Source organism: Haliotis cracherodii, unplaced genomic scaffold (assembly GCF_022045235.1).
Source record: "Haliotis cracherodii isolate W230 unplaced genomic scaffold, xgHalCrac1.p SCAF_26, whole genome shotgun sequence".
Classification (NCBI taxonomy): domain Eukaryota; kingdom Metazoa; phylum Mollusca; class Gastropoda; order Lepetellida; family Haliotidae; genus Haliotis; species Haliotis cracherodii.
The window spans coordinates 2475192-2498390 of NW_027266282.1; the positions used below are offsets into that span (position 1 = coordinate 2475192).

The 23199-nt window shown below is 37.3% G+C and overlaps 1 protein-coding gene across 1 annotated transcript in view; it reads right to left on the bottom strand.

Annotated features, from left to right (window-relative positions):
* LOC139472956 (cubilin-like) overlaps positions 1-23199 on the bottom strand; it is a 67421-nt gene that overhangs the window by 38783 nt on the left and 5439 nt on the right. The window contains exons 2-20 of the mRNA XM_071255427.1: positions 14871-15016; positions 12146-12185; positions 11547-11606; positions 11037-11090; positions 10841-10900; positions 10186-10434; positions 9306-9398; positions 7806-7859; positions 7593-7646; positions 5364-5651; positions 5008-5100; positions 4540-4764; positions 3663-3752; positions 3054-3305; positions 2311-2412; positions 1865-2134; positions 963-1052; positions 452-721; positions 37-129 (exon numbers count right to left, since the gene is read on the bottom strand). Of these exons, the coding sequence (XP_071111528.1) occupies positions 37-129; positions 452-721; positions 963-1052; positions 1865-2134; positions 2311-2412; positions 3054-3305; positions 3663-3752; positions 4540-4764; positions 5008-5100; positions 5364-5651; positions 7593-7646; positions 7806-7859; positions 9306-9398; positions 10186-10434; positions 10841-10900; positions 11037-11090; positions 11547-11606; positions 12146-12185; positions 14871-14966 (2533 nt within the window). The 5' untranslated portion in view covers positions 14967-15016. The remainder of the gene's footprint in view (positions 1-36; positions 130-451; positions 722-962; positions 1053-1864; positions 2135-2310; positions 2413-3053; positions 3306-3662; positions 3753-4539; positions 4765-5007; positions 5101-5363; positions 5652-7592; positions 7647-7805; positions 7860-9305; positions 9399-10185; positions 10435-10840; positions 10901-11036; positions 11091-11546; positions 11607-12145; positions 12186-14870; positions 15017-23199) is intronic.

Sequence of the window (23199 nt, forward strand, 5' to 3'; positions counted from 1 at the left end):
GGACTCTTAGTTCTATCTCAAAATAGATAATCATACCTTCCTCAATCCTGTAGGACACGTTGAACCCTTGCCTACTGATCTCGTTGTTTGTATGAAAGACCATGTCAAACTCTCTTGTACTTGTGTACCCTGAGAAATTAACATCATATTAGCCACATGGATCGATGTATATCAAGTACATATATAATGAAGAAAATGGTTCCAACGGGACAATTCAATTGTCAGAGATTGCGCGAAGTATTTCCTTCGTATAATGCTGTTATAAAGTTGAAACAAAATAAATTCAACTCTTTCGACATGAAGAATTCAGCTGAGTTGAGGTTTATTTTTAAGACTTAGTTACATTACACGTTTTCTTCCGAATCGCCATGTTTTCATATCTTTCATATTACTAGATATTCAGGTGAAATGATATGTATATTGTAAATATATTAACACATATGGCCCTCACAGGTAAACGTGGTTCCTGCAGCGATGACACCACAATACCTCCCGGTACTGTAGGACACGTCTGAATAGTATATATAGTCGTTGTAACAGTAGCTCGAACTGTACGAAGGGGATTCAAGGTCAAAATTATTGACAGTGAATGTGACCTTGGTCAGGCCGTATGGCGTTAATATGGTGTATCGGCAGTCAAGGTTGTTGTGGTACAGACCACTGCTTGTTATAGGGCTGATAAAAGTGCCTTCAGTCGCGCTGTACGAGACAAGACAACCATCTGCAATTGAAATTAATCAATTTCACAAAAAAACGATAATATTACGATTGAAACAAACTTATAGTATGTTTTACACTTCGAAAAAGCTATTGGATGTTCAGTTGTTACAATGTGCAAATTATGTTTCACATACAAATAGACAAAGTAGTCATTTTACACATACTTTACTTTTGAGATCTCAACTTTAAAAAGGACAAAATTATTTTATAGCAATATTTAAAAAATCAATTAAAATAGTCACCTGGAACGATGTTGTAACGGATGTTAAAGCCTCTATTTGTTTGACTATTGTCACTGATGAAGGTCAAAACAAATGTACCATCAAAGCTGACTATAAAAGAAACGAAAACCAAACAGTGATACGAGTTGTAAGATCACATCTTGTACACACGTAAACACATGTGATCTTGAATATTAAAAAAAGGTACATATACATTGGGACATACTTGATGATACATTGATTTTCCTGAAGACAACTAAAATCAAAACTATCAAACATTGGACAAGTGAGCATGATTAAGTTAGTGAGTTGTGTTTAACGCCGCTTTAAAAGTATTCCACGACGTGTCAGCTTAATGTGGGGGGAAAGCCCGAAGTGATGCAGGTCTTAGATGTTAACCACCTCGGTGAAACCCATGAGCACGGGTATTGTGCTGACAAACCTAGAAACATAATCGGGGTGAACCGGAATTCGAACCCACAATTATGGGTTTCAGGCGTACCTAAGGGACGCAACTCTGCACACCGAATCGCGATGCCTTAGACGACTGGGCCACCCGTGACCCCGAGTATGATTAAGGAAGGATGGGATGCTATGTACAGATATTCTCTGGTCTTCTACTTTTTTTTAAGTTAATTTACAGAAACTTATTCCGATTGATTCCACATTATATAACCGTTGACGGTTATAACATACTGCATTAAACATTATCTTCTTTCGATGTGTACCAAATACATTGACACGTTTATGAGAAAAAACAAATTACCACACTCGTTCTGTTAGATACCGTTTGATCGTATCGTGTGCATTTCAAACACATATCTTACGACCAAAGGCAGGGACTTGAACAGTAACCATCACAAGATTGTGTTCATGAAACAGAACGTCCCTAAAAGCTAAACAGTTGAATGTTCTGTACTTACAGCTGCGAGTTCCATATTGGTATCCACACAATCTCTGTTCGCCATTCATATCAACATAGTCATTACAGACAGATGTGCTGTTGTTAGGGTCTTCCAGATGAAACTGATTGAGATTAAAGACAATTGTCTGACCCACGTCTGCTTCTTTCGTTATGGTGAAGATGCAGTGAGTGCTGTGGTTGTAGGAATGTCCGTACACGGACTCATTGCCGTAGACAGAGTAACTGTTGATGGAGCCGGCATTGTCGGTCAGCGTTATGTTACATGAGACTGCAATTTCAAAACAGGATTAATTTGTGAGAGATGTATTCATAACATGAGAGGAAAGACAGTGTAATGGAAAGAAAGAGCAATTGTATATATTACAAAAATATTCAAGTATTTATGTTAGTGCAATCTTGTCTTCTTAAACAGAATACACACCTACACACGAATACAATACCTACCAGGCCTTATGTAGTAAAAAATGTGATAGCCTTCACTTCTCCCTGTGTCCGAGCCTACAGAGTGATGATACCTCATAGAGAGGTCACGATTCGTCGATGTGTCTGTAAAGAATATTAAAAACATTGATGAATTTGGTATTGCATGTATGCATATCTTAAAAGCGTAAACAAAGAATCTGCTTAAATATTATATTTTACTTTGGTACTTGTAATGGGCATGTTTCCACCGAACGCTTTATAGGTACAGAGCAATTGAAAAGCCAAAAGCATACAATCCCCTATAAATAAATAAATAAATAAATAAATAAATAAATAAATAAATAAATAAATAAATAAATAAATAAATAAATAAATAAATAAATAAATAAATAAATAAATAAATAAATAAATAAATAAATAAATAAATAAATAAATAAATAAATAAATAAATAAATAAATAAATAAATAAATAAATAAATAAATAAAATGGGAAATAACTGCTATTGCGGCAACAAATCATCAGTTAACCCAGTTAACTCATGTGCAAGCCGATACATCACCTGAATATCAATCTAGTGATATCATTGAAAATGTAAAGAAAACAGTGAGGGAATTTTAAATAACAAGTTGGAAGACGTTTATGACAAATGTAAAAGAAGAATTCGATTTAAGAACTTTGATTTTTAACGAATCAGAGAATCAAAACCCGGGACTACTGCAAGACAAACACCCAACTGCAGTACTGTCTTCAATTTTGTACTTACAGTTATATTCTCCGTAAACAGTTCCGCAGTACTGTGTGCCACCGATCTCAACATAGCTGCCAGAACAAGTGACGTTGTTGTTCATGAAGTTGTACGGCATATAGAATGGACTGAAGTACATTGTCATGAGGAAGGGGTAGTATGGGGGACGAACGATGTATTCACAGTCCAAGTCTTGTGCCAAAATCAGATTCGACAAGTAATATGAGTCTACGTTGCCTGACGTTCCATGATAAACTCTGTCACAAGTGTCTGCAACATCATGATCACAGAATACAACAAAAGTTACAATGACCACGCTGGTTTATCATACTGGTATATGTGTGTGGCTGTTCACAAATTATGTCTTTAAAAGAGGTCAATATATCATCTATGAATATGCTGTTGTTCACTCCCTGAATTCAACGCACCATGGCAATATGCTGCTAGCAACCGAGTAACGGCATGTGTCAAATGGGACATTGTTTAGGTTGTTTAAATACCTGTTCGAGTATGCGTGTGTATATCCTGATCGATTATATATTTATTTATAGATATAAGGGACTATATGTGATCATAGACAGGGATCCTGTTCAATAGTATGCAAGTCTATATTATAAAAGAACTTACAGTTAGTCACATGGTAGTCGACATCCACCCCTCGACCCGTTCCAGCACTATCAGACACGAAGGTGATGTTGATCCTCCCAGTCAGGTTGACTATATAAAGGAAAAATAATATCCAGAAAATATCACCAAACATCACATCAAGAGAATAAAATAGACTGTGTTACAAAAGACAGCATCTCAAGCCAGAGTAAGATGTGAAGATGTGACAGAACTAATACAGATGATACAATCGACGTTTGATAAGTTGGGTTTTTTTTGCAGACGCGTATTTCTTTACACAGCTAGTTTGCAAACAAACCTACATAGCTTTCTTCGCATCATTGGTCTTGTAAGTCCCATATGGGTAGTTATAACAGAGTTCAAGTGGTTTGATGATATTACCGGAGAAAAAAGACCAACCAAGGAATCGTCTTTATAACTTTATATCCTTTACAGTCTGATCTAACGTGGGCATGGAGCAACCCACACTGAAAACATTTTATAAGCCTGTGAGACAACGAGGCTACAAGTATATGCATGCATTCAGACGGACGTTATTTCAAGAGACAATGCTCATTGGTTTGTCGATGTCCCATTACGATTGTCCATTCAATAATAATCTACAACGTTATACAACAATGATGATAATATTTGCTCCCGTTTTCCAAAATGAGCTCTCACTTTCTTAGCATATCAAATATATCTTCTTCAATAGATCTCACTCTTTGGTTGCATAATAATATACAGGGACAATTACACAAGTAAAATCTTTAGTTTATTGAAGCTTGTCATCGTTTCATTGACCACAGCTGTTGAGCCACCGTTACATAATGTCAGTATCTGTAACCATATGCACCAATTGTATCAACGACTGAAACCACATAGGTTCACTACTCACAGGACGTATGGTGCATCCTGTCTCCACAAAAACGCTGATCATGGACGGTGAAGGAATCACTGCAGTTTACATCAAAGACCCTGACTGTGAAAGTAACAGTCTTGAGGGAATCTCCCAGGTCCAGGTAGTAAATACACAAGGTGTCTGCTGGGTAGGTCACCCCATCCTCAGTCACAGGGCTGCGGATTGTACCAGTATTCTGGTCGAGGTCCGTCACACAGGTATCTGAAATATTAATATATTTATATTTACATTTGTCAGTACTATGTCGATTGATTATTTTACATGGAATATAACATAAAAATATAATCTTCATACAGATCAGGGTACATGTGTAATAATGAGCTACTATACTTAATCTATATCTATGCTTGTATTCTTGTAAACCTTTCCTACATTGAAGAACAGAACATGCTTCTAGTTTACTGGACTATGGGTTATGGGTCCCATCACCTTGAAGCTACTTACTGTTTATGTACGTGTAGGTTATGTTGAATCCACTCCTCTCAGTGGAACTATCACTGTGAAAGGTGATGTTCAGGTCACTTTCAAAGATGTTGTCTGAAATAATGGAGTAAAATACTTCTTTTTTAACACTCTTCACGTGACAACATGCTTTGCTCCTTTAAAAAACAAGCTGTATATAAGGAACATACTCACATCGGGTATTAACTATTTACATTTTGTAGTTAATATAAGTGATATGGTAGTTTTATTAATCGTTAATATTGCTATGTTTTACTTCTGGAATACAATCATTGTAATACAAGATAATATCGTTCACCGAAACGACTGAACCGTTTTGTACTGAATGTGGTACTGACATATGTATGATATGGGTGATGTCCTCGTTCCGCACATCCTGGAGGAGAAGTAGCCATCGTAGAGTATCTGTATGTAGTCCATGCTGCAGGAGGTGGAGAAACTGTTACTGTAGGAGGAATAATATCTCTGTACGTCGAACTCCTCAAGAGTGATGTTAACAATCCATGCCCCACCTGCTGGAGGCCTGATGGTGAACAGACAGTTGACGTTAGGTGAGTAGGTGGCGCTGCCATCGTCAGGGACCTGGAGCTGCCCTGCAGCGTCTGTCATGATCTGGTAACAGCTGTCTGCAGAGGAAGTGGTTCAATCATGAAACCCAGTGTATTATTAATCATTATTAAACGATATCAGGTCATCGATATTCCTCAAAACTCCTCTCTTGTTTTACAAATTCTAATTTGCATGTGTTAAGAAACAGATCAGCAAGTTGGAGAGCACAGCACACATCGGTGCCCAAGGGGATGCCTACTTCCTACCTAAATGTACTTTTCCCAAATTTCAAATGTACGTTATCTATGAAGAAGTCTGAGACTTCACATACTCAGCAATGTTCAAACTATATGAGGGCGTCCTTCAAATAACCTTGTCTGGACCAGAGAAACCGGTGATTTATGTTATGAGTAAAGACATTGATAATTGAAACACATTTAGACGATAAACTTACTGTGTTTTGAAATTTGAGGTATTCCAACTGTAGATAAGGTACCTATTAGTTTAATTTGGATCCGAGAGCTTGAGCGGGAAGAAACAAGGAGTAAGTATTCTGTGTATGAGTATTTGTTCCATGTTAAACTGCGGCATAGTTATAGTGGCCGAGGGGAGACAGTCAGAAAGTGAGGGGACAGCGAGAAAGCGATGACACGGAACGAGAAAGCTTTTGCTTTCTCGGCTCACGCTATCGCCCTTTCTCGACTCCTGTTATCGGTGTATCGCTTTCTCGCGCTTTGGCGAGAAAGCGATGTCCTCTCTCGGCCTCAAAATATAATGGGTATTCTCAGCTGTTCGTTCAAACTTATATTCACCTAAGCTTCAACTAACGACATGTGACTCCTCATAATGGAAAAAGTCTCAAGACTCTTATCATATTCACATGCTTTACTGTACAACTAGCATTAGTCCCGTCTAATATAAGCAATGGTTAGTTAAACCCCATTTCATCTCATCACCTTCCCTTGGGTTTCAGTGTATGTGTTTTATGTCGTAGGTCGTAGCATCATTTGAGAGCTGCAGTATGCTTTGATAAAAAGCTTATCAATACACTTGTTCGTGAAGACGAAATATGTTTAATTATGAAGTCTTTAATTATGGCAGAATATGTACTTCTAAAGGGGTATGTGTAGGCATACTAGAGTTTCTGTTTCCTTCAGGATGTGTACGAGGATGTGCTCCTAAAATGCTTACGATATTATGTTTAACAGCATACTGTTTGACAGTGGCAGAACGTCCGCCAGGGGAGCGGAAGGCCGCATCATACCAAAAGACGTTAAAAACTGGTCAGTAAACAGTGTCTCAATGGGGTATTCATGTTAAACCGCGACATGGTATCTCACTGGGCTGGCACTTCAAAATCGACATTAGTCCGGACTGGTATAAGCAGCCACACGCACGGACGCACGCACGCACGCACGCACGCACGCACGCACGCACGCACGCACGCACGCACACACACACACACACACACACACACACACACACACACACACCAGTTCACCTAACCTAACATGTATCTTGGTGAAAACGAGCTTATGTTTGAAATCTAGTGTCAACATTCGTTAATACGCCCATGACATAAAAATAATCACTTTTGTCTTATTCTCTATGACTACAATCAAGATGTTAATGAAAACATAATTGTAGATATTATGTATATTTCGGTTACATTTCTTCTTTCTTTGGCGAGCTGCTTAACAAGGATAATTTATTCAATATACATACGTTGAATTTAATGTCAATTAGGTAAACTTGTATCCCGTTTCCATTCCTAATACCTTTATTGAAATTTCTACAGGTGTTTCGCACAACATGTCGTTTAAAGTGAGACGTAATTTACAACAGCGACAATACTTTAGAATTTGGCATCATTAATGACGTCCATCGTTCAACATACACTACAACATGTGCGTTTATATAAGGACAAAACAGCATACAATATAAAAGTACTATATTAACATATTATAGCTATTTCAAATTGGCAGAATATTTACCCCTCAAAAAATTATTTTACTTACTGTAAGAGGTTGTGGTCCTGTAATACCATGGAGTGGTGGAAGTCCGGTTCAGCCCTTGTAAAAATAAGAGGGGTATTTGTACACACACCCTACATTTGTACATAACGTGTCTTGTGTCTAAGCATCATTAAATGCAAGTTCTATTGAATGAAAATAAACACACAATTCCAGTTGGCTACTTATTCTTTTAATTATACATTCAATGTGACTTACAAGGATTATTGCTTGTAGAGTTCCGATAAGAACTACCAGTCGTTGGTGTTGGATCTTAAACAGTAAAAGAAATATAATCAATGTATTTTCCAATAAGAAATGTGCATTACCTCTATTCCCCGCCATGGGGCACATTACACTTTTGATTGTTCATATAGTAGTGAAGATAAACTCTAACACAGAGTCCTACAAAGCCTTAAAAGGGATATGCACTTGGGCAGCTTGATGTAATCAGAAAACGTGATTATAAGTGAAATTATTACAAACAAAAGGCCCCTTCCTTGTAAAAGTCCCTCAGTCTTGATAAGTATCCCATTGGTAAGCTTACTTCAGATGCAAAATAAGATGGATCAAGGGAAGCAACTCTGTAAAAATACAACTGACGGACCAATTCTCGAACTCAATCTTAACAAGTATCTCTTAGATAAGCCTGCAGACTTTCATTCATGTAACTTCAGTAGTTTCTGAGAAAACGTGTGCCCCATTTCATGCAGCATGTACACCAATTTGTAAAATCATTTCAGATCATAACAAGTAACATCAGTTTGTAAAATTTCATTTCTCTGACTTATATAGTTCTTGATAGACGAATTCCGTTCCTTTATTCCCCCACCCCACTTCGTGGGGTAAATGTTACCAGGTGAGATTTCGGGTAATCTGTAGATAACCTTATACCTGTCCCAATTTAGAACCGAACATATTAGCAAGAAAAAAAAGGAGTCAATACACTGTGTCTGAGTTTCAGTAATCATTTTAAACTGTGCCATGGTACCATAGTGAACTGGAACTGGAACTATATATCTAGCATTAGTCTTGTCTAGTACAAGCAAAGGTTAAACCCCATTTCACCTCACCTTACCCTAGGTTTGGTTGTATGTGTTTTATGTCGTGTGTCGTAGCATCATTTGAGAGCTGCAGCTTGCTTTGATAAACGGTTCACAATACACTTTGTTCGTAAAGACGAAATAGGTTTGGAAAAGTACTCACTCAATAATACAAATAAATTAATAGTTTCAAGCCAAAGTATGAGTGTGTTCAGCCATCCTGAACGAGCTGAGCAGCTATGTCACTTCTCATTATTACTGTTGTCATTATTACTGTGGATTTATCCGTGTTAGATTACCATTGATATGTAGGCCTTGGTCCAGAGACGAAAAGAAGAAGATGTTACCCTTAGCGTATATAGGGTTAGGCCACGTGCTCCGATGCACAAACACATCAACCAATACCAATATAGAGTTTCTTGTATATCTACCGTCATACAGTAAATTCTTGACAAGTAAATACCGCAAGCTACATACTTGATGTTGTCAGAACCGTACACAGAGCCCTTGCATATACGGATATGGATTTGTCACAAAGTGCCAAGGAGAGGTCTATGTTTTGATAGATTATGAAATCTGTGTAATCTAGTTATATATTGTCTGGGTCGTGGGTGTTCTTCTTCTTTCAAAGTTTTCTTCCAGATAAATATATAACTGTAAAGAAAAGACTACTTACTTTCTCGAATCCTAAATGCTGCAAGAAAACCAGGATGATGAACTGAACCGTCAGAGTGGAAGTATATCTTGAAGTCCGTCTCCTGGGATGTAACTGAAAACAATCAATTAGGTTATTTATAAAGTATGTCTTTTCCTATTCGACATATTCAAGGATATTCTAACTATCTACACACAAACTACGAAAAACCACATAACGTCGAGCATGCTGTGCACACACGGGTATCAAGACTGTGTGTTGCGCAGGCCTTCATGAATCACCGCCTCGCCTTTCCAAGGTACATCTACACACCACTACACAGTGGTTATCATTAGCGATACGTGGTTTTCAATCAACCCTGGCCTATCCGAGTTAATACTGACACGTGATGGGAAGTGTTTATAGTTTATACTTCTGTTTCTTGCATGTCATCTACATAAGGTATACCAGGTACGTAACTATTTTCGAAAAGGAATATCACTGTGACTGAAAGGTATGTCACTATTTAAAGAAGGCAATATCAATGTGAGTGAAAGGAAGGTGACTATGTGTGTGAGTGTGTGTGTGTGGGGGGGGGGGGGGGGGGGGGGCGGGGGGGGGGGGGTATATGTGAGGCAGTAGCACTGTGAGTGATAGGTAGGTAACTATTTATATACGGGAATATCAGCATAAGTGAAAAGAATATGTGAGGGAATATAAGTGTAAGTGAGAAGAAGGTCACTATTTTTTTGAGGCGATATCACTGTAAGTGAAAGGCAGGTCACTATTTATGTGAGGGAAAGAAAGGAAAGGTGCCTGTTATGTTCCACATTATGTGATGACAATTTTGAATTTTTTAAGGGAACTGAAATAGTACGAATGACACATTTGGCCCTATAGTAGATGCGGACTGCTTACGTACAGGAGAATGACAGAGGCGTGGTCCTGATTCCACAGATCTTCTGGCGGGTGTAGGAGAACTGGACGTAGTCATAGTCGCAAGAGGAATGGTCTTCCAATCGGAACAGCGTGAATGTTATGTCAATTAGGCTCCCTGGTGGTGGGGAGGGAATGGTGTAGAGGCAGTCAAGGTTGTCAGAGTACGACGCTCCCACTCCCGCTCCAGGGCTGCTGAAACTTCCCTCCGTACCAGATAGAGTTTGGGAACAGGCTGCAAGAGGTAGCACCTTCATATGTATCCAAATCTGTTTATTAATGATGCTCTTCAAAAACGATGACAGGATGGAGTATAGATAAAAAACATCCAGACAGTGCATCATAGTAATTTGACTAAACACCAATTATGAAGGACTTTGAGAGTACCGTATTAAATTATGATGTGGCGAATACATTACAACATATTAAACGTGTTATGAAATATGCATTTGTCCAACACACACACACACACACACACACACACACACACACACACACACACACACACACACACACACACATTTTACATAATGACAAAACAGCGTAGTATATACAAGTATTGTATGAACTTATTACAGTAACTTTATTTTGCGCAGAATAAAACGTGCTTGTGAAGGCAAAGTAGAGTATCTTTTACTTACAGGATGAGTTCGAGGATGTGGTACTGTTATACGAAGGAGTGGTAGTAGTCCAGTTCAGCCCTTGTGAAATAAAGAGAGGTAAATGACAAAACGTTTGGGCATAAAATCCTCCAAGTTCACATGAAAACAAATAGAAACACCATTCTCATACTGATATGACTACTCGAGTTTTAAATATTAATACAATGTTACTTACAAGGATTATAGGGGGTTGAGACCCAATGTGCACTTCCAGTCGTTGCTGATGGATCTTGATCAGTAAGAAGAAAAAGAATTATATTACTTTCCAAATAGGGTAAACATGTGAAATCTGGTGTTCTGAGACTATATCTCAAAACATGTAAATAAAAACAGGATTCTTGATATGGGGTTTATTTCGGTGACACGGCCTTCGAAAAAGAAAAGATTCTGTAATATATGTCGAATCCAAATCCATTGGGTAAACTTATATCTTGTCAACATTGCTAATACTTTTAGTGAGATGCTTATATGTGTTTCGCCAAAATATTGTCCAGAGAGACACGTAATTTAAAACATAAACAGGACGCTGTGATCTTAATGGTTCAACTTCGGAAACTACATGGTATTTTACTTAATGACAAAACTACGTAAGATATACAAGTATTGTATGAACATATTATAGTTACTTTATTTTGCGCAGAATAAAACGTGCTTGTGAAGGCAAAGTAGAGTATCTTTTACTTACAGGATGAGTTCGAGGATGTGGTACTGTTATACGAAGGAGTGGTAGTAGTCCAGTTCAGCCCTTGTGAAATAAAGAGAGGTAAATGACAAAATGTTTGGACATAGTGAACAGTAACAGGATTTTTGAAGGTGGCGTCATTTGTGATCTATCTTCATGGTTCAACTTCGGAAACCACATGTAAATTTACATTATGACAAAACAGCGTATATTATTAGAGTATTGTATGAACATATTATAGTGACTTTACTTATATTTACATATTCGCCATGTTGTTAGTTGAATGACGAATAATATGCTAATTTTTGGTTGTTGCCAAATTACAGGATCTATGTTCCACGATCCAGACTAGGAACCACTCAAAGCAGTTACTCATATGGTTCTCGTGTAATTCCTAAAAAACATTTCAAAGACAAGCTTCTCCGAATTGGTTACAACATGATTAGGTATTTTAGTCTTTGCCATATTCTAAACTAACACAACTCCACACGCACAAGGACTTGGAAAAACGTCACAAAATTATTTTGCCCAGCTTGACAGATCATGTGTTCGTTAATATGTCTAGGGCTTTTAAATGGATAGATGTAAAGGCCTATACTTACTTGTGGTAGCTTGTCGTTTATTGCGCCGGGAAGATATTCTCTGTAATGTCATGAAACATTTACAAGTATAATAGTTAGTTAAACAGTATTTTACATACTACTTAAAAGCCGAATCAGTTACAAGTCTCGGGAAATGTTAATTATTAACAGATGTTAATTTCAAATAAGTATAGTGTTAATTGTTCTAAATCATTCAAGGGAAAAAAATACAAAATGTAGGTAGATAACTAATCTAAGTCAATATCTACATGTACATTCAAGAAAACCACATACCTATTTGGTCCAACAGCGGCCGTGTCTGAATCCGCGATCATGCGTTACAGTTTGGAAGTTAATAGTGTCAAAATGCTCTGGACTACGTATGTAACGGATGGATGTTGTCAATCTGTCTATGTAACGACATTATGTATTAATGTATGTCAGTGTACCGTCATCCTGTAGTTAATTTGTCCATGTAATGTCATGAAGTAGCCAAACTGCCTTTATAAGTCCAGTCAATATTTCTATGTAAAATCATGCTATGTATATGTCTATGTAACGTCGTGTTTTAGCCATGGTGCAGTAAATCTGTCTATGTACTGTCATGCTGTAGCAAGTATGTCCTTGTCACATCAAGATGTAGTTAGTTCGTCTATGTTACGTCAAGCCAATCTATCTGTTGAAGCCATGGTGCAGTCAATCTGTCTACTAATGCCATGTTGTAGTCAATCTGTCTGTGTGACGTCATGTTGTTGTCAATCTGTCTATGTGACGTCATGTTGAAGCAAGTATGTCCTTGTCACATCAAGACGTAGTCAGTAAGTCTATGGTACGTCATGTTGTAGCCAATTTGTCAATGTGACGTCATGTTGTAATCAATCTGTCTATGTAATGTCATATTGCAGCCAATTAGTCTATGAGATGCCATGTTATAATAGTCAATTTATATATGTAAGGTCAATTTGAAGTCAATAAGTCTATGTGACGCCACATTGAAGTCAATAAGTCTTTGTAACCACATGTTGTAGCCAATTAGTCTTTGTAACGTCATGTTGTAGTCAATCTATCTATGCAACGTCATGTTGTAGTCAATCTGTCTATGTAACGTCATGTCGTAGTCAATATGTCTGTGTAACGCAGCGCAGTAGGGCATGTGTTAATGTGCCGTTTGTTAACGTCATGTTCTAGTCAGTACAATTATGTAATCCATGGTGCAGTTTATCTGTCTGTGTGACGTCATGTTGAGGTCGATCTGTCTTTGTAACGCCATGATTAAGTCAATATGTTTGTGTAACGTCGCGATGTAATAAATATCTGTTAGCGTTATGATACTATGTATTTACTGCTCATTCAATCGTATCATCCGATATAATACTAGTTGCTGAGTTCAGAAGCAAGTTTATTTTGCAACATCTCGAGGCAACTGTCGCTATCACCTCAAACTGCCATTAGGAATTGCTCTGCGCATTGTTATCACACCTTCGACTCTCATGCATACAAGTACCTGACACTAAGGCACTAGTATTTAATACAGTTTAAATAATTTGTATTTTAGTTAATTTGGGATAATAGATAGCCCAGTAGTTATGCCTTGGTTCGTTGCGGTGAAATTCGGTTCGATTCCCAACATAGCGTTTCCGACATATTGTTTTTATGATATGGATAAATATTGAATCACTGCAGTTTATTTAAAGCCTTATGTATTCATCGTGAATACCACAATGGGCAGTGGTGTGTTCATTTCAATATATTTTTTTTAAATTTGAGGTTTACACGATATACGGCTTTTCCATTGGACGAGAGGTCGGTCACCTGACCGCGAAATTGTCGTTCATAAGTGTATGAACGACACAATTTGACGTCCCTAGCACGAAAACATACATAAGCGTTCTTTCTGATCATTTAGAACCTTTATTCTTGGTCTCGGCGTTTTAGTATACATTGAGAAATGTCAGAGAGCGTGGCTGGATGATTGTTCACGAATATTCTCGCTACGGCCCATCTTAATGAATAAACGAAGAAATGCATATCTAACCTTTCGTAGTATCGACTCGACCCGTGTCTAGAATGACATTGACCGTCTCCAGCAATCTGTGAATTTACCTTTGTGTCTGTTTGACGCATCTTTATTCACCTTTCAATGATCGGCCAGTTGATCAATGATGACTAACACATGTAACCGCCACAGGTTCATTAACAACTTCGGAAATCTCTCTCTCACGTTTATCGTGTCGGCCATTTTGACGTCATCTAATGACGATATGATTTAAACACGTGCTGCGTAAGATATTTCTGAAGAGCAAGTTGTGCATCCATACGCCCATGTCACCTCACTTTTTGAGGAACTATTTTACTCCGCGATATAGCTGGTTGTCGTATGTCTGTCAGTGTAAACATGAAGTCACACGTACTAAATAAAATTGTGTTTAGATCTTGGCCTACATCCTTTGAGGTAAGAAATTGTGATAATTTTTTTTTATAAGAATTGACCTTCACTTTGTGTGAGTTCATTGCAGTATGAACCTTCATAGAGTGAGTGAGTGAGTGATTTGGTTTTAATGCCGCTGTGAACATGTATTCTATTAATATCACGGCGTGTCAGCTTAATGTGGGAGGAGAGCTTAATGATGCAGGTTTCAGACGTTTACTCCTTTGGTGAAACCCACGAGTAAGGATATAGGCTGACAAACCTAGAAACATAGTCGGGATTCGAACCCATACGCATAGGTCACCCTGATGTACCTACCAGCCAGTTGAGACGGCTGTCAGGTTCCGCGTCACACACAAGCGCTAGACACAGCCCGGCCAGCACTGTGGCCACGCCCAAGTAGAAGGTCTTCATCCCCACGGGGAAAACGGGCACCTTGAATGAAGTGTGATGGACAACCCGCACTGAAAAAGAATAAATATATCATGTGTTTTTCATCTGTAACGATAACAGTTGTAGTGTAAGTAAAACTTAGACGATACAAATTATTAATCGCCGGGTGGAAGCAACCGTAGCAAAAATCATTTGGTGTCATGTGGATGTCTCAACATCCTGGCAATGCGCGTCCATCGGAAAATGGTATGATGTAATGGAATGATGAAGTGGGCAACTCAAGTCTGAATGTTAATAGTTCTATTCCCTATCCGATAGACATGAGGTTGACACACGGGGATCTTGCGACAGTGAGTTTGGTTGGAAACACTTTGAATAATTGTCGTTCTTTTTTTTAAATAGAGTGTCAGTTGGGTTTGGAATGGTCATACCAAGCTGTGTCACCTTCATGTGGAAGGTAAACCTAAAGTAGTATAACCAGGGCGAATTTGGATTCCAGTTGCAAGACACGCCAAGCCAGGAAATCTGTCATTGAGCGTTTACATCCCAAAGTCATCGTCATGTGTCTTGGTTTATCATCACCATACCCTTGCTCATAGGTTTCCCCAGTGTTACAAGTAAACCTCGATGACCTGCATCTCTTTAAGCTTTTCTCCCATGCGCTTTTCTGCCGCAGTTCATATTGACCGATTGGATGACCTGTGTTTCATAAAGAACTAACTAGGTATCACTTGTTGACATGTACCTTTAACATTACTTTTCGGATTAATCATCCGTTTTTAGATGTGGCGCGTCTAAGACTTTCTTTTCAATTAAGTACTCACAGATTTCCCGAACGGGGATTGAGGGTCACTGAAGATATGATTTAAGAATGATTCGTGTTAAAAGTGTATTTAATTTGTTATCAGATATTACACATATCGACCACTGGTTCAATTGGTCAAGATATAATAGTGTATGGCCCCTGCTTGGCCAATGTCCCCTCGGTTCAACGGTTTTACTGTACGTACTATGTTTTCATGAACTATGGGAGAAGCATCTTTTTTTGGACAAGGGCGTTGACTGATTATGAAAGCCCAATTTCCTCCCTTCCCGAACCAGGCTGGATTTCTGGAGTTACATTTTGACCGGACAAACGAGTCCATGCATAGTCCAAACAAAATCGCGTAACGAAGTAGACATCCAGTGCGTAAACAACATGTATTTCAACGTGCAGATTTTGGTCGATTGCAGGATTTGCAAAAGATGTGTATCGTCAACTCTTTTCGACAGATTTTTTTTCAAATCGATTCATATTTTAAATCAATTCGCCACCTGGCTAGTATTGTCCCCGACTGACAAGGGTCAGCGTACAACTATGCCCTTCTGCGAATAATTATAATTAGAAGAAGTTACGAGACAACCTTTTATCGGCATATACGAATATGTCAATAATATATAAACTCTTAGTGGAGTTTGTTTATGCTTTGACAAAATATTATGGACAACTACATCCTGACTTGACGTATTCTGAATATTGTTAGATATTGAACATATGTATTTATCATAAATAATACTGACACTGTAGACAAATATGCGAATGTAATGAAAGATGAATCTTTCAACAATCAGAAAGACAACCCTGTACATTACTTTTAAATTGTAAGAAATAGTCATAGTGAATTATTGAAGTAAGTGTTTGTCTCCACAGATCTACAAGTAAGACATAAATAATAATGCCTGTCTGTCTAACCTGAGAACTTGTGGACGTACGTAACTTACCATCACACCTGACAGCTTTACTTTATTCAGAGCGTACTGATGCATTTCACGTGGCCTTCCCTGGCAGCTCTAACTACCAGCCTTTCCTTCTCTTGAAACGCTACTATAAGGAAGCACCATTCTCTTTTTGGACAATAATTGACCATATTTACACGAATATAAGAAGTTGCGTCCTAGCAAATAATGAGAACTAAACTACCGATAAAACTTATGGGGACTTATTATGTGAATGTAGTTTCGCTCATGTGTACATTTACAATATCTTGGCAGTGCATCTGAACGCAACATCTTATCACAATGGAATGTCATAGCCTGCATGAACAGCTGGTTCATCTACCTGTCATAGTTGTAAAATTGGTCATGTTTTCCTCAATATTTATATAATAGTTAACTGTGGTAATAGTCTTTATTGTGTTATATTAAATTAATTCTAAGGTGCTGTTTTCAATCAGTCTCACATGTGAAGGTCGCAGCTATCTAGAAAATTACATAACATCCTTTGAGCATGGTCAGTACTATCTATCTGTACGTGTCTCAGCCTCTATCGCAATGAGCGCTTGTCACACGTTTGCTGATACGTCCAACTCATATCAATATTTTCGGACTACTTCATCAATTATTATTCAACTTATTGGTCAAACTTCTTAGGCAAGCCTTAATCCCTATTCTCGGCGCACGAACTCAAATTTTCTTATCAAGCTGATAATTGAACATGCAGTAAATTCGTGACCATTCAAGGTGTCTAGAGTATATATACTGGCTAGCCCCGGGGGTACCTCACTGTCGAGAAATCCCCAATAAAGGAGCTGGCCATAGACACTTTGTTTGGTTTCTTTGAAGGTAAGTCATGTTCACCTTACTATTTCTCTAAAGTTATAAGTTAAATTGTTTTATAATTTGTATCGTATATGGAGCAATATTACCAGCTGTAAAGGTGTTTAATCTTATGTTATTGACCGTGTATAAGTGCAAATATATTAAGTGAGTTGTATCTATTTAACGGACTTATCTGTCAAATGTACGTGCGTTAGGTTTAGACAAAACTATCGTTTAAGTATTAACTCCACAGTATAGCATATATTGAATATCAAACATGTTCCGAGTCGGAAATAAGATGTTAACATTCGGGTGTCGTGGTAGCAAGCTGTGTATTTTATCTGCCTATTGATATTTTAGTGTGATTCAGTTATTTTGTATATGTGAAAATGTCGCGTAAATGCAGACGAACTATTTCACTTTGATCAGACCTTTTATATCACACGAGGTATGTACATTATCTTTTAATGTAAGGATTCTATGATGAACCATACATTGCATGTATTACTTGTTCATAAACAAAATCCAGACTGTTTTAAATAATTTTTATATGAGTTATTTGATGGATCTAGCCTGGCAGAAAACGTTAATTTCTGTAGCTAATATATGATGTATTCACATCACACATATTTATGCTAATAGCACAACTAAGCCAGAGCTAAAATCAGTAATAATATCCATGTAATCATTTAGTTAATCTGTTAGCGATGTACAAATAAGATAGGTAACTCTCTTGTATTTACATAGGTCTGAGCATAATGCATTTGTAACACAGCTTCAGCAAACATGTCTACATTACGAGCAATGCCTAAAAATATACATATATCCATATATTATACCATTCAGTAATGTGAATGGACATTTGTTAATGGGCCCGTTAACTCAGTGTATGTGGATGCTATCAGATATAGTTTGTTTGTTCCGGTAGTTTAGATGAATTATAGATATGGCCTTCAAGTATAACATATACCAGCATAAAACAATGAATGATATTTGCTCAGAAGTACAGCCAACGCATGTTGTTATTTATATTTAAATCTGCGTACATTCGATACCGATATTGGGTTTAACTAGGTTTATACGTAAATAAGACATACCTTATGGCAGTCCCATTTAGCAAGGCGTAATCATAATTAGGAGTGGCTGAAAATAAGTATCACATAAGATCATGTAAGCTTTGTTCACAGGTATCTTTGTAGACTGACTTTAATATCATTTGTAATTGGTTGTTTTATCACTAAGCCCATGATACATTTGTATATCATGACATTTACACTCTTATGTATAATCATTGTTTAATATCACGCACTATTGTGATAACTGCTTCTTTTATGGAAACTGTAAATGTTCTATATGACTTTGTACTTTATATGTAAAAATATTTCTTATTTTAAATGTGAAATGACTGTCGAGAAATCCCCAATAAGGAGCTGGCCATAGACACTTTGTTTGGTTTCTTTGAAGGTGGTGCCCGATCCAGAGCTAATTCCCCAAGGCTAATTCTAGATATTGTGACGGTTTGAATACGAAAGTGTCAAACCATCATATACCGTTCAAAGAGGATCTTTGCGTCCCCCCTGAAAGAAAGGCGTCCTGTGAAGGGTGTGACCCTGACAGTTTGAGTGTGTGTATAGGCGTGTGTGTGTGTGTGTGTGTGCGCGTGCGTGCGTGCGTGCGTGCGTGCGTGCGTGTGTGTGTGTGTGTGTGTGTGTGTGTGTGTGTGTGTGTGTGTGTGTGTGTGATGAGTGTGTGTGTGTGTGTTTGTGTGTGATGAGTGTGTGTGTGTGTGTTTGTGTGTATGTTTGTGTTTGGGCATAAAAACATCGCATGCAAGAACCTCACTAATACATCACATTAGCATTTCCGATACGTTAAGCATATTTTAAAGGCATTCACGGTCACCAAATAATTACATTGTTATTATCACATGATTATGCACCAGAGAGCAGAGTTTCTCACATACATACAGAGTAAGTGTACACCAGACAATAAACGAGGTGTCTATTTACCATCAATAATTATTATGTTGAGCTGCGGTGTATTCTACCAGCAGTGTCTGGTTACCATGGGAATATCAGTGTATACAATTGTCAAGTATTAGTCATTCAGTTCATGTAGTCAGTTGGCCAGGGGTGAAAAACAAGATTTTCGTTCCCACATTTTCCTATATACGTTAAACCTTTTCTATTGCATAAAGGAGGTATCTGTACACAATTTTCATTGGGTAGTAAGCTTGCAAGTGTGTGCAGGAATTTTCAGGGGATCAAAATTGCATAAATTGAAGGAAAAATGCATAATTTGACAAAATTGGCTGTAACATTTTTAATAAGTCATTAAACTATCCAAATTATGTCTTTGATTACAGTTTATATGTTCGGTTATCTGAATTTGGCAAACATTTCGTTTCATTTAACTGTTATTCTGATTCTCAGTCGAAACATTGGTAAAAATCATGTTTTTTTACTTCAATTTCAAATCTTGTGAGTAGGTAAAACACTAATTCCATTGAATTGGGACAATAAAACCACTATAACTGGGTATTAAAATGATGTTTCAAGTTTTTCCGTGAGCATTTATGGTGGCCATCTTGAATTTCAAGATGGCCGCCATTTTTACCTGTTTTCAAAATCAAGATATAATATAGTTCTTCAACATGGTCATGTAATATATCATATGAAAGCTTTTTACATTGTCTTTTCAATGATATACAATATTCACTGACTCCTGTGGTAAATTGATCCCCAAAAAGTAAATATTCAAGATGGCCACCATAAATACTCACGGAAAAACTTGAAACATCATTTTTCTTTATGAGTTTACTATTTTGGTGTTTTTAAGCATTGTTGCAATTATCCAACTCATCCACTACAGCAACATCATCTACCACCATATCTCAATAAGCAATTTTCGTCAGATTTGTTTTTTGGGGGGTGGGGTAACATTGTATACAATATCTCAACCCCTATGTAATATATTTTCATTTTGTTTTTTGTATAGGATAGTACAATGGTTAAGGCAGATTTTAATACCCAGTTATAGTGGTTTTATTGTCCCAATTCAATGGAATTAGTGTTTTACCTACTCACAAGATTTGAAATTGAAGTAAAAAACATGATTTTTACCAATGTTTCGACTGAGAATCAGAATAACAGTTAAATGAAACAAAATGTTTGCCAAATTCAGATAACCGAACATATAAACTGTAATTGGATAGTTTAATGACTTATTAAAAATGTTACAGCCAATTTTGACAAATTATGCATTTTTCCTTCAATTTATGCAATTTTGATCCCCTGAAAATTCCTGCACACACTTGCAAGCTTACTACTCAATGAAAATTGTGAACAGATACCTCCTTTATGCAATAGAAAAGGTTTAAGGTATACAGGAAAATGTTGTAACGAAAATCTAAACTAAGCCTCTTTTCCGCTGGTGGCCAACTGACTAATATTGTAGCAGGAGAAAAAGCTCATGACATCAAGAGAAATATGAAGGCAACATGTGGAATGAGGTCATCCTAAATATCACAGAGCTATAATCATGAGAAGGTTCATCACGATAAAAAGGCCAAAAGCATATAGAAATTTTGTGACACTGATGACAAAATCGCTCTGAGGGTATGAAAACACAGATAAGCGACACATTTGCATGCACATATTTACTACAACTGGGTCGATGTTTCTGCTGGTAGAAGCGTATCCGAGTTTCATGATAAGCTCAGTAGCATTTATCAATAATGCTGAGTCAATCACAAAAGAATCGTTACTGTCGAGACGTTAAAATTGCCTCCACTGTGTTACAAAACGAACATATATAGTTCTTAAACGCGTTCATTTTACGGAGCGTTAAATTTTGATCAGACAGGTCGAATGTACAATGCTTGGTAAGAAGTAATAGCAGATCCTTCAAAACAACTATGAATGTCAGGGTTGGAAAACTACTGGGTGCTATCATACCCACTTAATTGTGCCATGACTCTTCTGAAATGAACCCTGATGATATGTGTTCAAAAGTAGTCTCTGGATCACAATGGGTTGACACCATGTTCTGGTGGGCAAGATCTACATTCTTAGTAAAATGAAGAAACAGAATGGCCAGAGAAAAAACTGCCATGGAGCAAAATACGGGACCAAAATCCGGATGTTACACTATTGAAAAGAACGCAAATATGGAAGGAAATGCATGCAACGACCGGAATTGTGTATGTGTCCTTATATGAACTAACTATGAGCGTGTATTTCACATGAAGCTACACCTTTGAAACATATAGAGAATCTCACCCGAGTGTCTTTTGATATCAAATATATCAACACGAGTTGATAAATGTGGGAAAACTCCGAGGCTTGTCGAGGATTTTTTTCCACTTTTATCAACGAGTGTTGATATATTTGATATCAAAAGACACGAGGGTGAGATTTTATTTATCATCCAACATCATTCTTCCAACTTTTTCAGTTTGTAGAAGACGTGTTTATAATAGTTAATAGTGTCATTCCTAACTGATGACATCCCTGTCACGCAGCCAACGCGAGGCACGTAGTTTACTGCAGCTATACTGTTGTAACACTCGATATATCAAACTCATGCAGAGTCTTGGGAAATATAATGCAATGATTTCAAGAAGAAGTCAGAAGAGAAATGTCGATGGTTGTTTGATACCAATTAAGTCTTTAAGTGATCAACAAAAAATTCTTGTTCGATGATACCGTCCAACCAAGACAATTAGATATTATACGTACTTAATTATCTGAATATTGTTTTATTTTAGGTCTTTATTTTAAAAGTTAAAAGTTACAAGTTAATTAGAATACAAACATCAAAGCGCGTTTAAATGATCGGACAAGGATTAAACACTTTCTGCGGCGTAGTTATCAGTTTATATGCCTTCTATGGAGAGGATGTGCCCACCACTATTCTTAAGACCGAGATAACCTTAGATTATTAATTATTAACTGAGATAAAGACAAGGCTCAAGTCTTGAAATAATTTGAACTAACAGTAATGAAACACTAAACGATACACAAGGACCACAGTTCCAATGGCTGCAGAATACAAGTATTCATTTTTGACGAATGAGGTAAGCTTGAGTTATACTTATATTTTCGGAACATGAGTTCTTGAAATGCGTGATGTAGCAGTTTCCTGTAGGTACTCAATACATGGTATTTCAGTATCCCAGTATCTTAAGTGGACATTTCACTGACATTGAGGTATACTCCTGGTTATTCCAATACAAGATATGCATGCAATGCAGGATAAGAGATTCGTGATGAGTGAAGCAAGAATCAGCAAAAATTCAAACCTAAATGCGACATGAACTTTTTCGAACTCAATATACTGACTCCGAGCCGACGAGTCCATATGTTAGCCCCTTATAGCCGAGTGCAAGACAGTATACAACAAGTACCATCTTTCAAAATTCTTTGGTATGACGAGGCAGGGGATCGAGGCAGACGCTCTACCACTAGACCACGGATGCGGTCCGAATAATAATGCGAAACCAAGCTAAACAATGAAAAATAGAAACTAATTAAAGTACCCTATATGTCCAATCAAACTTCTTTTATAAGATAATTTACAATATTGTCCGACATGTACAGGATTAACCCTCAAAGTAAGTTTTCAATAAAGGTAACTAATCCTATCAACGATTAGACACAAGGACTACAAGTTCTAA